Raw genomic sequence first — 15,757 nt, 5'->3', positions numbered from 1 at the left:
CTCCAATATTGAAGTATTTTAACAATAAATAGAAAACAGAGAATCAGAGTTTTTTTGTCCAGCTATCAATTTCCATGCGATAGGGATATAATTCAAGGAAAAATCGAAGAGTTTTAAGTCTTGTCTCAAAAACTGAATTACTCTTAGTAATTTTCTCCCAAGAAAAACAATTATAGGACAGCACACAGACATGTTTAAATTAAGCATGAATGCGTAACCTAATTGAAATTAAAATTCCTCAAAGGGGAAGTAGCATTTTTCAAAAATACTTTAACATAGGATGTGACAAGAAGGGGTTTCCTTTATCCAGTTTTCAAGTCTTTCCTGGTTATTTATTTCAGCTTTAGTATCATAAAATGTTCTGCAAACGTCAGGCAGAAATGTAGTAATGAAGAGAATTAGTGAACAGAACTTGGAACAGACTATTAGTACCGCTATAAATACTTTAAATAGTTAAATTTTCCTTCACCTTCCAGCGTGGATCTTTTATGAATCTGGAATCCTTGTGCATACAATTACATTTTAAAACTTTCATGTAATGACATGTTTAGCACTGGGCAAGCTTGGATGACAGGGAAATTGTGTTCCTCCACTGATGCTGAATTATTTTAGAGTCAGACCTTGCCCATATGTTTACATTGTCTGTCTGTTGCTATTGTGTACTCTAGGTCTGGTCTAGTTTTAACCCTCGATTCACTACCTAGAGTCACTGGTGTGGAATAGGCACCTATGCAATTGGTAAAAGAAATTAAATAAAATACATGCATTTTCCTGCACTCCCTAACCATAGGCTTGTTATCTGCCTTGTCAGGATCGCACACAGGCAACATGGGATCCTAGCAATTCAAGGCCCCGAGGCTAATATATCTAACTAGCTGATAACCTGGCATTGCCTGGGTATTTATTTATAGAGGGAAAATGTCTGGACCAAATGTAATTTCTAATGTTGGGTTTTTCCCCTTACCAGAGGGAGCCCCCTTGTGGAGTACTGTGAAACCATTACCATGGCAACTCCACTGCGCTGTACAGTAGAAGCCAGTACAACAGTATAGCACAATAGGCTGTATCTTAACAGAACACCCCCCCCCCAGGGGTTTTAAGGATGTTTCATCCCTACAGTATTTGTCTCCAGATAGTAAGTCATCTGTGTACCAAGTTTGGTTGTGAGACTCTTGTGCATGCAGTGACCCTCCCACATATGTGTGCAACCCTCCCACCCCATGTTGGGCTTAACAGGCCTCCCTGCAGTCTCCTGGGATCAAAAATGGGCAGGGGGGCATGCTGCATCCCCAAAGCATACACAAATGACTCCCTGTCCCACCCCGCTCCACCCCCACCCCCACGCATATGTGTGCATTTCCCACATATGCGTCAGCTGGCCGGTAGGAGGCACCCGTGCATGCGCAGTGGAGCTGAGCTGAGTGACAGCTTGCGTGCCTGCAGAGAGAGCTCCATGTGCCACCTATGGCACGAGTACCATAGGTTCACCATCACGGCTCTAGACAATTGACCATTCTCTCAGACTTAGCATCTCCACCTGCGCCTGAGGAAAGGGGGAATACTTAGAATACAAAGAAATAGTTAAGATTTTTAAAAAGCATAAAATTAAATACACAGGAATAAGAACATAGAAATAGAATATAAGAATACTTTATAGATTAAATAAGACTAGAAATCGAAAACAGAGAATAGAATAAAATTTATAATTTGTGTAATAGAATAGTGTTATGAGAAGAAGTATTGTCTGCTTGTCCGTGTTGTATTCCATATTAAGAAAAACTCTTAAGACACACAACGAAATATATTGTCAAAGTCTTATGTCAATCAACACCTGCTGTAACTATCAGCAACCACAGATTAGAGGCAGACAATGTCAAAGTTAAAAGAGAATCTGGAACAGGTTCAGGCAACCTACCACTGCTCGGATGTCTGGATGCTAATTGCCTGCGCTGATCACTTTTCAAAAAATGACAAAAATACCAAACTATTTATAGAAGACATACTCTTTTGATATTCCTGAACAGAAATGAATAAGGTTTTTATTTTCCCCCCCAAGAGCAGAGGGTCAATAAAGAATGCTGGTAATGAAAACAAAAAACACCAAGGTGAGATCACACTTGAGGGGCCCTTGGTGCTCTCTGAACTTACTTGTATTCCTGCAGACGTTTCATTGCCCGAACTAGGTAACATCATCAGTGCTACTAAGAAGGGCAGTTTGCTGTCAGTTTTGCTCCACTCCTTACCAGCACTGATGATATTACCTAGTTTGGGCAATGAAACGTCTGCAAGAAAACAGGCAAGCTCAGAGAGTACCAAGGACCCCTCATGTCAACCCCAAGCTCTAAATATTCTTCTTTATTGATATAACACTCGCCATATTATTTTTGCTTTAATGACATGAATCCTAAATTAACAAACAGAGTCTACCTGATAATTTCCCATGAAGGCTTATGAGGAATATATTTGCTATTTTGGAAAATTTTCAACTTTCTTCCCCCCCCCCCCCCCGCAAAGCATCGTATGGAAGAGGGTTCCATAAGTATCTTTCAATTTATATTGTTTTTATTTGTTTCCTAGTATGATTTGATAGCATATTGGTAACCTTGACTATCACTAAGTGTTGCATCTTTTTATTCTTGATTGAGTTTGAGTTTGAGTTTATTAAATTTATAAACTGCCCCCTCTCCCCGCAGGGACTCGGGGCGGTGTACAGACATCGCCTATATAAAACAACAAAGCACAACACGAAAACCCAGACAAACAACACGAAAACCCAGACAAACAACGTAGACATACAGTCTGTATATTAGCCCAAACTAATTAATAGTTAAAACCAATTTAAAACCCCAAAATTTAAAATTTAAAAAGCCATCCAGGAAGGTCAGTAATAGATGTTACTTATGATGAATGTATTTTATTCTGTTATGTACATTGAGAGCATATGCAACAAAGATAATCACACTTGGCCAATAAAGAATTCTATTCTATTCTATTCTATTCTATGCATGCAAGCTCATGGAAAAAAGATCTGTCCATCCATCCATCCATCCAATTTAACTGACAACTTGCAACCAACCTGTCTTTACAGAATATATATATAATAAAGTGGCTTACCATAAAAAAAACCAGAATACAGAATCAAAATAAAATTAATTAAAATGTTAACCAGGAACAAATAATATTAGATGTCCATTCTTCATGAAACGGGATGCATTAAAATTACTTGCGCCTTTCTGACCAGGCTAGACAAGATTCAGACACAGTGACAATTGGATTTAAAATTATGTTTTCAATGTCCACTCTGATTTTGTAGCCACAAGGAAAATATTGGCATGCCAACCTGACATCTAGTGGTGTTTTCCAGACATGACATGCAGTTTACACTACAGATGTAGACAAAGCCACAGAAACATGTAAATGGCTCTCCACCTTATACATTGAAACTACAAGTGAAGAAAAAGACAAGAGCGGAAAATGTGTCCAACTGAACACTGATTTCCATTTTTAAAAAATACAAGAAGAGTCAGATAACAGTCAAAAGGGGAGGATAAAGGATTTCTTGAATAAAAGTAAAGGAACAGGAAACGTATATAAAGATGAGCATTATAGGCAGTCCTTGAAATACAACCACAGTTGGGGCGAGTTTGCTAAGCAAGGTGGGTGTGGAGTAAATTGCACTCAATTTTACGACAAGGTTGTTAAGTGAATCACTGCAGTTATTAAGTGACTCATGCTGTCGTTAAGAAAATCTGGCATCCCCTATTGATTTTGCTTGTGGTAAGTTGGCTGGGAAGGTTGTAGGTGGCAATCACCTTTTTTTTCAGATCAACGGAGTGTTGATCCATTGGTTGCGACAGGAATTAACCAACCAGCTTGTCATGCAAATCTGATGTCATGGACTGAGAGTGAATGATTGGCCCAAAGTCACCCAATCAGCTTTCATGCCAAAGGTGGGACTAGAATTCAGTCTCCTAGTTTCTAGCCTGGCGCCGTAAGCACTAAATCAAACTGGCTCTCTATTTAGAACAGAATAGGGAGAAATTAAATGGTTCCAAACTTGGAAAAGAAAACATGATAATTGAATATTACCATCATATTCATTTAACATACGTAAAACAGATCAGCAGAAATAACTGGGGGAAACGTTAACAACTTCAGTTATGATATGACAACAACCTCAAGGGCTGAACGCGGGGAAATCTTATGGAATATCCTGTTGGAGGTGAGAATTCAAAAGTCACTCCACTGCTCAATCTTTTAAAAACTAATATTATGTCAACAGGCACAACCCATCAATTGAAAAGGGGTGGAGAAAAAACTAAAAAGTTGACCAATTTTATCTTTCTAGGCTCATAAACTAACAGGAATGGTGACAGTTGCCATGAAATAAAAATCTCTTGGACTAAAGACTACAAACGATCTAGAGCTGTGATGGCGAACCTATGGCACACGTGGGTGGCTGGCACACTGGGGTGGCGGCTGGCACACAGAGCCAGCCGCCACCCCAGCCCACCTCTACCGTGCATGCGTGGGGGGCAGAGGGCATGCGAGGGACACACATGCACATGCGGGGGTGGTGGTGGTGCGCATGTGTAGGGGGGGATGCTCGCATTGCATTTTGGGGGTTCATACAGCACCCCTGCACCCTGTTTTGGCTTCCAGGTTGGTGCAGGAGACCTTCCAGTCCCAAAATGGGTCACCACGTGAGGCCCAGGGGTGGGTGGGGCGCATGCATGGAGGAGCATGGGGGTTCACGCGCATGCGCAGGGGGTGGTTGCATGTGCATTGTGTTATGGGTGTGGGCGCACGCACTGTCATGCGGCTGCAACACCCCCTCTTATTTTTGATCCTTCTATGGCAGCACCATTCCAAAACATTCCAATTATACAGGGTTGACTAAAGTCACATCACACCCACAACTACTTAGTGGTCTTAATAGCCGATTGGACCAGAAGTGAGCAAAAATTCATAAAATACACCCAGTAACATGGGTTTTTTTTTTCTTCTCTCTGAGGTTAACCTTACCTGTCTGTAAGTACTAATGATGATTTCTCTCAGGTGGTAGTGCATAGGCGTCATTGTTTCACTCACTGTGTCCAATGCCATGTCGACCTCCTTCTTCATCCGGTGTCCCTCTGGCAATATCTGAAGGATTTTCATCACCACCTGGCAGATAAGAGCAAACCATACAGCTGATGATGAAGCTTTTCCCTTCTGGAGTCTCTTTTCTCTCACAAGGACTAAACACTCAGCAAAGAAAATGCCTCCAGCAGATGTAAGAAACACAGTTTCTCTATGAAGGCAAAGTTTAATACTTAGATATCTGTGGCCCAGCAGCGGCCAGCTGAGCTGTTGGTGGACTCTGACAGCGATGAACATTATGGGACTGCTCTGGAGGATGAAGAAGACCTGGGAGTGTGTTTGGAGACAGAGCAGGGACTAGAGAGGCCTGTTGGCCACCAGGTGGCATCTGAGTCAGGGAGCAGTGAGGAGGAACAGAGGGAAGTTGTCCCTGATATGCGTGTGCGTAGAGCTGAAAAGAGAAGGGAGCAGCTGTGGAGAAGATGTCATAGAAGGAAATAAAGACAGGTGGCTACTATTGTGGCCCCTCCCAAAGAGCTTATAGGTGGAGCGATGGGAGGGGAATCTTTGCAGGAAACAACAGTCCACTTTACTAGCAATTGAGAAAGCATTCCGTAAGTCTAATCTTGGTTTCTTGAAGATAGCATTCTAGGCTCCTAGCCAAGGGGTGGCTTTATCTCCTTCATTGGTCGTGGCAGACAGCCAAGCCTGTGTCTGCATATTCATTAGAATCACGGGACAGAACAGATATCCTCTTTGCATCATTAAAAAAACCCATGTAGACAAAATCAGGGGACATATTATCACATGTGGTGATAATGTCCCAAAGTTAAACAATATTGGAATAGAATAAGAAAACAGCTTGAAGAAATAACTAAACAGCAAATAGATATGAACCCGGAATTATTTTTATTGGGAATACCGACAGGGAAATATGATTTTAAAAATACAGTATTTAATTTTACACATCAATAACGGCAACTAGAATAACATATGCACAAAACTGGAAGAACAATAACATACCAACAGAGGAAAATGTGATAAAGAAAGTTTTAGAGTGTGCAGAGATGGACAGACTCACAAAAGAAATAAAAGAAAAGGAGGAAACAAAATATTAAATGGTATGGAACGAGTGGTACAAATGGTTAGAGGATAGGTGTAAAGCTTAAGGAAAGACTAAATGAAGAAGGCACAGAAATTAGAAATTAGCAATGTACATATATGTAGAGATGAAATGTATAAATGGAAAGATACACAATGAAGGATTGTTAAGCTTAAGGAATGTATATATTAATATCATATGTATAGACAAAGAGAAATTGAAATAAGGGGAGACAAATGCATACAAAATGATGTATACCAATGTGGAAATGTTGTACAGAAGGAAATTTTTAAAAAATGTTTTTTAAAAACTGTTTTAATAAAAATATTTTTTAAAAAAAAACCCAACATAAAGGAGGCCCTGAGATGTATATCTCAGTGTTTCTTCAACCTTGGCAGCTTTAAGAGACATGGACTTCAACTCCCAGAATTCTCCAGCCAGCCCTGCGTACATGCTTACATTTGTGAACCGGTAGGGAAGGTAAGATAATCCCACCACTGTCACATAAGGTAAGTTGTTTTAAAGCTCAATGGGTCATTCATTTGGTATATAGACCAAGGTACTTGTCTCTCACCCTCTTATACAGGCAACAATCCAGAGGTGAGTTCCTACCGGTTCAAACCGGTTCGGCTGAGTAGGTGGTAACTCGACCTGCCACGACCCCGAACCGGTTCTATCGGCGGTGGCACCATCTTGATTTTTGGTTCTGCGCATGCGCAGGACAGTCTTCATTGCAAAAATGTATTTTTTCCCCTTTTCTAACATGCGGATGCACAGACCTTTTTAGATGCAAATGTGCAAACGCATGGAGCAAAATGTTTTGTGCGCCAAACCAGCAGTAATGCCGGCAGCAACCCATCCCCGCAACAATCAAATAGGTAGGATGTGAGCCAGTTCTTCTACCTCTGCTGCACAAATGCAGAGATGTCCATTGTAGGATATAGAGTGGAATTTCCCATGTCTGACCCTCTTGCTTGCGTAAGTATCTCCCCAAGATGTTTTGTCAGTTGTAACTTCAAATAGCTGTCTATTTGAAAAGTATGCTTGTTATTATTTGGTTAGTAGCTATGTTTGCTTCTTGTCAAAATATTTCCAGCCTGATTAGTAAAGTTGCTGCAATCAACTGTGACTTACCCTGGGCAGATCAAATGTTAATGTTAAGCACAAAGGGAAGAAAACTGGAAGTCACATTTTAGTTATTAGGTATTAGGAGTCTTTGGGGAGGGGGGTTGCCATGAGAATGCGACTCTTCCTGCATCCTGCAAAGTTTTGCTTTGCAAATAAATAATTCAAAAGTGTTGCTCTTAATGTGTCAACATAAAGACTTTTAGCATGCTATTAGTGTAATTCATCTACTTGGCTTTGACATGCTTGTGCATTATCTCATTCTGAGCATTAGGATGCATAAAAATGCAAAGGAGATATTAGTTTAGCCAACTTGCTAAGCTTTGCTTGCATACCCACTCTAACTCCTCTTGTCTTTTGCTGTGATGTTAATGTTATTCATCATTTAAAAGCTCGCTCCTTCCTTCCTTCCTTCCTTCCTTCCTTCCTTCCCTTCCCTTCCCTTCCCTTCCCTTCCTTCCTTGCAACTGACCACTACTTTTCTATGTGAGAAACCCACAATTGCCTAAAAAAGGAATTGTGCAAATCTATTTATAGAATGCCACTATGTAAGTAACATAGCAAAACCTATGTAAAAACTGGTCAGACTGCTTAAAATATTTTTAATTTTGGCCTATCACAACACAGCCTGTTTAGAACTCATGTCAATGTAACATTTCAAGTTGGGCTCTTTTGTTCAAAGCTGTTCAAGATGGCTTCTGTTTCATGCACACTCTGCTACATTAAAATACATTTTATTGAGTAAATCACAAGCAGCAGGGTTGACATGAAACTCAAAGTCAATGCATTTATTTATGAATGTGAAGGTTCCCTGCTGGAAAAGCATTACCGTATTTTTCAGAGTATAAGACAGACTTTTTTCCTCCCAAAAAGAGGGTGAAAATCTGGGTGCATCTTATAGTCTGAATACAACATTTTTGGCTTACCGAAACCCCGTCCCCTTTGCAAAAATGAACGTGCAGAGGGGTTAGGAGGCTTGCAAAGTTGCCGTTTTTGCAACCCAGGAGCACTCTACAAGCCTCCCAAAGCCACTGTGTCCCCCCCCCCCTTTTTTTTTTTTTTTTGCAAAAAACCAGGCGTGCAGAAGGTTTGGGAGGGCTGCAGAGTGCAAAAAGTTTTTTTTTAAAATTACCTCTTCAAAATCATGGTGTGTCTTATACTCCAGTGCATCTTATACTCTGAAAAATATGGTATATTAAGAAAATACAAAGCATGCATTAGAAGACACCAACCTCAAATTCTCCTTTTGTGTACTTGGCATCTGGCACACTCACAATCTCATCCTCTGTGATCTCAGGGATTCCCTGCAGCAAAAAGACAGGCTTAGACTCGGTTTTAAAGCTGTGAAAAAGCTAAAAACAGTGGTTCCTCCTTTAAAGAGTTGGCATATACCAGGGGTGCCAAACTCAAGGCATGCGGGCCAGATCCGGTCAAAGGGGTGCTTCAATTTGGCCCATGGAGCCAGCATGGAAATAGTAAAGGACTGGCCTGCGGTGCCTCTGGCAACCAAAACGGGGTACGGGAAGTCACAGCAGGATTCGGGATTTTTTTTCGTAAGTGCACATGGCAAAGTTTCTAGGAAATTTTGAGTCTAACATGAGAAAAATGGACCCCTTCAAGCTGTAATTACAGGTGTCCTTTCTTCTCCTCTTTTTTTTTGGTCTAATTCCAGGACGGGTCCAAATTCTTTCCTTGCACCAACCTGATCATAAAGGCCTTGGTGCGTTAAGGTTATTGTGATTCAGGACACCTGCCACTAAGATAGGATGATCACGACAATAACAGCTTTTAGAATAATGGCATGGCTGAAAGATTACTGTTATGGTGCACTGAAGGACTGGTGATATTTTAGCTTGTAAATGGCCAAAAGAATGGGAATTATTCGTTATAGAAACATAGCCACTATTTTTCTGATTATGTGCAATTCCATATGCTGTCCAACTTCCAAATAAATCAGGCTTATAACATAGGGATTGAAATTGGCTTACTGCCAGACAAATTGGCCATAATTTGCTGAGTTAGGATGAAGTAATAAGATAAGGTTGACCAAATTCCAACTCTTCCACCGAGCTATGTCGTAATACGCTTTCGGCTTGGCTCTGACATTTATAACGATAGAATTGATATGATAATAGACAAAATACTTTTATCTTACAATAAGCAAGCATTCATTCTGAAAAAAAACAGCTCCAGTTGTCTTCTGGCCAGAGCTGAGTGAGCTGATTTCAATGGACCTCTGTTATTCTTTCATTTCTCACTGAAGACCACCCTGGACATTTTCACAGAACTCAGTAAACATGAGCAGAAATATCCACATTGTTTCAGTGGTGAAATTCATTTTTTTTTTTTACTGATGGTTCTGTGGGCGTGGCTTGGTGGGCGTGGCAGGGGAAGGATACTGCAAAATCTCCATTCCCACCTCAGCCAGTTTGCCAGTTCTCTGAACTACTCAAAATTTCTGCTACCGGTTCTCTGAACTACTTAAACTTTCCGCTACTAGTTCTCCAGAACCTGCTGGATTTCACCCCTGCATTGCTTTTGTAAAAATATTCCTCCTGTTTTAATTCATCAAATTCAACCAGAAAAGGAAGTCATCACTTCAACTTGGAGCAATATAATCAGAACTAAGATAAGGTCTCTTGAAGTATTGTCTTGTGTTGCAAACATGAAAAGCTTTTTTAAATGGATGATGAAGAGACTATGAATTTGGGCAAGATTAGGAAGCTCTTGCTACATAGCTCCTCACAGGGGGAAATCACAAAGACTGCCAACATCTGGACAAATTAATGTCATACCTTGTATTTTATTTATATCTCTTCCAGATATGCAGCTCCAGAAGCAGCGTGAAAGATTAAAACCTGTGACCCTGAAATAACGTGGGATCCGATACCCTTTGCAGTAAGATTTCATTCAAGATACGAGGTCCCACTTTCTACATAACTCTAGACCATGGGTGTCAAATTCAAGGCCTGTGGGCCAGATGTGGCCTGCGGGGTACTTAGACCTGGCCCACGGGCAGGGGTGGGCTGCTATGGGTTCGCCTGGGTTTGGGAGAAACTGTAGTTAACGTTATGGCCAGTTCAGAGAACCTCCAAATCCCACCCCTGGCTGGCCCCACCCACCACGCCCTGCCTCTGCCACCCCACCACACCCCTCTCAGGAGTCTCCACGTGGCCCGTTTTGGATGCGAAGCAAGTGCAGGGCCCACGCAGAGGCTTGTGGAAGGGGAAAAACGGGCCTCCAGGAAGGCCTCCAGAGTCTGGGGGAGGCAGTTTTCGCCCTCCCAGAAGTTCGAGAAAAGCCTCTGGATCCCGGGAAAGGTGAAAATAGTCCGTCCGTCCCCCGCCATGGTGCAGGAGACCGGTTAGGCCACACCCACCATGCCAGCAACCAAGCAGAGAACCTGTTGCTGAAATTTTTGAAGCCCACCACTACCGGCGGGGCCATCATGGAAACAGCAAAGGACCAGTCGACGGTGCCTATGACAGTGAAAACAGAGCTTGGGAGGGCCCCGCGCCCCAACACAAGTGACACTGAGCTGGCCACGCCCACCCTGGCCACGCCCACCCTGACTCCTGACATCAAACACAACCTCAATGAAATCGAGTTTGACACTCCTGCTCTAGGCTGTTCTGCCCATGCCGCTCCCAGGGAGCACATACCTTGAAATGCCAAAGGATGAGGACAGCAATAACCATGGCTGTTGTAGTTCTTCCTCTGCCACTGTGACAGTTGAACAAAAAGGCTGTGTGGGAGTCTTCAGCCAGTGCACCCTTCATGGCTTCCAGCATCTGATCAAAGTCCTAGGGACACAAACCAAAGATGTCATGAGAAATCACTTTTTTTTTTTCAGATGGCAAGATAACAAATTTTAACTTCCAAATCACTTAAATGGATCCTCCAAAATTTGAGAAGTGTTTCTTTTTGCCAGTTTCCCTACAAAAAAACATCCATTTAAATGAATAGTTTCACTAAATGGCCACTTTCCCTCTTTCTTCTCCTTCCTCCTCCTCCTCCCCTTGTGCCGGCCGCTCCGTTTCCCATTTCTCCATTGCAGCGCAATGCCCAGGATCCACTTTGATAGCAAGTGGTGGTGGTGGTGGGTGTAATTTAACAACTGGTTCGCCCAAGATCAGGTTGGTCATCGCGGGAGACTTGTCCCGCATGGGCAGCGGAGCTGAAGGACGGGAACGGGCCACGCCTCCCACGACAGCCAACCTGATCCTGGGCGAACCGGTTGTTAAATTATTTGAATCCCACCACTGAGCAGAAGTGGAACTTCTAAGGTGCTTGCTTACCTTCTCCTTCAGACCACAGAAATCTGGAACTGGGATCCGTTTGTAGGCCAGCCCTTGGCAATTGCTTTTGTGCCGGTTAAATATCTCCTGCATGGTTAAGCATGATTTCAACGTTTTCATCTGCTTCTCCTGTTCCAAATAAACCTCAATCCGTTTCTGGGATTTCAACAGATCATTCTTCAAGGCAGATTCTAGTTTCTGAAGCAGTGTCAAAGAAACAAGGGAGTCATTCATCTCTTTCAGTGCTATCTTCAAGAAGCTTAATCTTCTCTCACCCGATACCCTCCAGGTAGGTTGGAATACAATGCCCGTATTTCCATCGAGAAAGGAATCATAAAAACACAACTGGAGGGAACCAGGTTGAAGAGTACACTAGTACAATAGAAATAGAAATAGAAAACCAACTATTCACCCGAGAAACTGGATATTTTATGGAATGCAATTTATGCTTACAATGCATAAATTAATGGGGGGGGGGGGAATTCAACTGAGGGAAAATGCTGCATAATTTCACAAGGCAAAAAGCCTCACTCCTCTCCAATATAGAATCTCTGTAAATCTACAAAGTTAGTATTTCTAACAAAAGCTCATATATTCAATCATATGTACATAAATCAAAATCTTTTTTTTATTTGTATCACTCTCTGCTATGCTAGTGTGATGTAATGGTTAAGGTGCTGGACTAAGTCCTGCCAAAGGTTTACGAGCCAGCTAAGTGAGTGTTTTTGTCCAGTGGTTCTCAACTGGGTGTGTGTGTGTGTGTGTGTGCGTAATATCATCACAAGGGATCCCATGAAGTCTTGAAGAAATGTTATGATTTAAATCTTGAATTAATACTTGGGGGTTTACGGCCATGATCCGTGACCACAAAACGTATTTAAAGGGGGTCAAAGGTTGAGAACCACAGGTTTAGTCACCTCTTCTAAGCCTCAAATCAGCATGGGACTCTACAGAAAAATATCTTGAAAACAAAAGCCCTCATCTCATAATACATTGATCATTTCAACATCCAAACTGCAATGAGCAATCAGTACAAAACATCCAGACCTTGCAACTAAGCAGGACAAAGACTAGGAACAAAATCTGTTATTTAGCATCTTGATATCACTTTAGTAGAAAGAAGAAGAGTATCAACAATACCTATTTTTGTCTTTTCTGTTCTGACCTAGGCTTCCCCAGCAGCACGAAGCCGAGTCCTCATCCCAATAAACCCCTTTTATTTAATTTACAGTGAATTCCTCTCCAGCGAAGTCTTTCCTCTCCCACAGTCTTTCAAGATAGCTCACAATTTATCAGGCTTGAAGATGGCCAGGCCGATATCTTTCAGATGCTGCAATACTTGGCAAGAATGCAGGAATGAACTAATTGTCTCCTGCAAACTCCACTCCTGTTTCGCTCCTCTTTCATTCCCTATGGGAGGGGCCATTCACCATCCACCTGTGGCCTTACTCCCAAGTCGACCCTTGTTCCTTAGCTGTTCCCTTCATCTGGCAACTCTAAGCATGTGCACACTGGGAATAGTCTCCAGCTGTTCTTCTGCTCCACTGATGTTTGACTCCCCTGGCCCTCTCTCTGCCTCTGACAAAGCCCTCATCAGAGACTTCGCCAGACTCCAGGACTGGCCCATGTTCGTCCCCAACCTCCTCACTGTCTGAATCTGCTGCCAGCTCTGCTGGCCTCTGGCAGTCCACAATATTTTCTTTCCCTGAACGTGTGATGATACACACCTTGCACACCTTTACCAGGGTTTACAGAATTTGGGAAAATATTTTATATGAAGTTCCTTGAGAATATAATTGAATTGGGTTGTTGTTGTCATATATAAAATGCACAAAAGGGCATGCATCCAACTGTTGCCAAGAAGAACGACATGACATAAAGAAATTACTTTGCCTATTATTTCTACAGAAATCAATGCCTGTCTTTAATCACTTATTGCCAAAAACATTGTATTTCACAAGACTTTTTTTCCCCCAGAGTGTTCATTGGAGAATAGAAAATTATCTTCGTTGGCTCCCATGTCAAGGAATGTTTGACTAACCCTAATTTTCCCGCATTACATAAAAGAGCCCTCTGCCTTTAAACATCTATCCCACATGATTATGTCTGGTTAGTGAAAAGATGGTTTCTCTGTTCCAGAACTGTCCATACACAAAGTCAGAATGTTGCTTTGTTATTGATTAGCACAGGGGTGGGGAACTAAGGCCCTTTTATGATTCGTGGACTTCCATGCTGGCTCAGGAATTCTGGGAGTTGAAATCCACAAGTCATAAAGGGGTCACAGTTCCCCACCTCTGGATTAGCATGATGTATTAACTCCTTTTTAAAAAACGTAATGTTATGTGCCAACTGGGCCACTAAAGTTTATTCAACAATTCAGGGGTTACAAAATCCCGGCTTAACACTTCAGCATCTTACAAATAATGTAGACAAAATGTCAATAATGAATTACTCTTGAATATCAAGTCTCAGATTATTCTGTTATCTTTTATGGTATGAAAGGAGATTCATCTATGCCAGTGATGGTTAATCTTTTAGGCACCGAGTGCTGACACTGCAGGGTGCGTGTGTGTGCCAGAGTGCGGGAAACCCGGAAGAGAGCAGCTGGTTGGTGTGCGTGCGCATGGCAGCCAGCTGTTCTTCCGGGTTCCATTGTGTGCATGCACACACATGCACACAACAGAACTCAGAAGAGAGCAGCTGGCCAGAGCACATGCACACCAAACCAGCTGTCCGACATGCATGCGCATGATGGAACCCAGAAGAGAAGATGGTGATGGCATGTGTGCCCCCAAAAAGGGCTCTGTGTGCCATCTCTGGCACATGAGCCATAGATTCGCCATCATGGATCTAGGCTATGGAACAGATTCACAATTCATGATCAGATTGTCAAAGATCGTATTGCTTCAGAGGCCACGCTGTGATGGAATTATACCAATCTAATTACCTACTGAGTGACGTATTTAATTTCTTTTACTACGAATGTGTTATTATTACTTTATGCCATGAATTGACAAGAGTCTAATGGACTGCAGGAGGGGCAAACTGAATACAGGTAATCCTCAACTTACAACCATTCATTTAACAACCATCTGAAATTAGAATGGACCCCAAAAGTGACTTACAACTGGTCCTTGCACTTACAGCCATTGCAGCGTCCCCACAGGCATGTGATCAAAATGTGTGCACTTGGCAAATGGCGTGTGCAGATAACAGCATGGCTTGGGTCATGGGATCCCCATCTGTCACTTTCCCAGCTGGCTTCTGACAAGCAAAGTCAATGGGGAAAGCCAGACTTGATTAACAAACAACTGATTTACTTAACCCAGGGGTGTCCAAACTTGGCAACTTTAAGACTTGTGGACTTCAACTCCCAGAATTCCCCAGCCAGCTCTGCTGGGAGTTGAAGTCCACAAGTCTTAAAGTTGCCAAGTTTGGACACCCCTGGGTTAACCATTGCAGTGATTCACTTAACAACCATGGCAAAAAGGTTGTAAAATCAGCCCCATCTTAGGTAACAACCACCTTGCTCAGCAATGGAAATTCTTGTCCCCACTGCGGTTGTAAGTTGAGGACTAGCCATAAATGAATACATTCTACAGCAGGGGTGTCCAAACTTGGGAACTTTAAGACTTTAAGACAGCAGGCTGGCTGGGGAATTCTGGGAGTTGAAGTCCACAAGTTCTACAGGAAGAACATATCCTGTACCCATTCTAAAAATAGAAAAAAAACATTTTCCAGTTCCTTTTAGGTTTAAAACATTGTTGATGGTGACCGATAGGCTTACGTGGACATGAGAAGGACGTTATGTCAAGAAATAAATATCACAAGCTGCTTTATTTATCTGCTTTAAATATGGAACTCATCCAATTGATATATTAAGATAAAATGTGGAAGAGAAAAAAAATAAGGGATTCTGGATTTTTCCCTTCCGCCTTCTACTTGCAAGAGAGTAAGTGCAATGAAATGGGGAATTACTCAAAGCATGAGTAATTCAGAGGTGGTGCATGCACACTCACACTTGTGAACCGGTAGCGAAGGTAAATTGATTTCACCCCTGCGATCAAGACCTTTGTAGATAGTAAGAAATTTGCTAGCAGAACAAGTAAGCAGAGGAATCAACAGAAAATTCTAGTGTCCAAGGTCTCAC

At 42.1% G+C, this 15,757-nt stretch overlaps 1 protein-coding gene across 5 annotated transcripts in view; it reads right to left on the bottom strand.

Annotated features, from left to right (window-relative positions):
- The window catches only part of PALD1 (phosphatase domain containing paladin 1), a 181,646-nt gene that overhangs the window by 50,333 nt on the left and 115,556 nt on the right, over positions 1-15,757 (bottom strand). For all 5 annotated transcript variants that reach the window (XM_081954018.1, XM_081954017.1, XM_081954016.1 and 2 more), the window contains 4 exons: positions 11,608-11,805; positions 10,972-11,112; positions 8,542-8,613; positions 5,026-5,166 (listed from right to left, as the gene is read on the bottom strand). In XM_081954018.1, the coding sequence (XP_081810144.1) occupies positions 5,026-5,166; positions 8,542-8,613; positions 10,972-11,112; positions 11,608-11,805 (552 nt within the window). The remainder of the gene's footprint in view (positions 1-5,025; positions 5,167-8,541; positions 8,614-10,971; positions 11,113-11,607; positions 11,806-15,757) is intronic.

The sequence above is a fragment of the Natrix helvetica genome (assembly GCF_964273705.1).
Source record: "Natrix helvetica genome assembly, chromosome: 5".
NCBI classification, from domain to species: Eukaryota; Metazoa; Chordata; class Lepidosauria; order Squamata; family Natricidae; genus Natrix; species Natrix helvetica.
The sequence above is the reverse complement of the archived record's forward strand: the minus strand, read 5'-3'. Positions and strand labels throughout refer to the sequence as shown.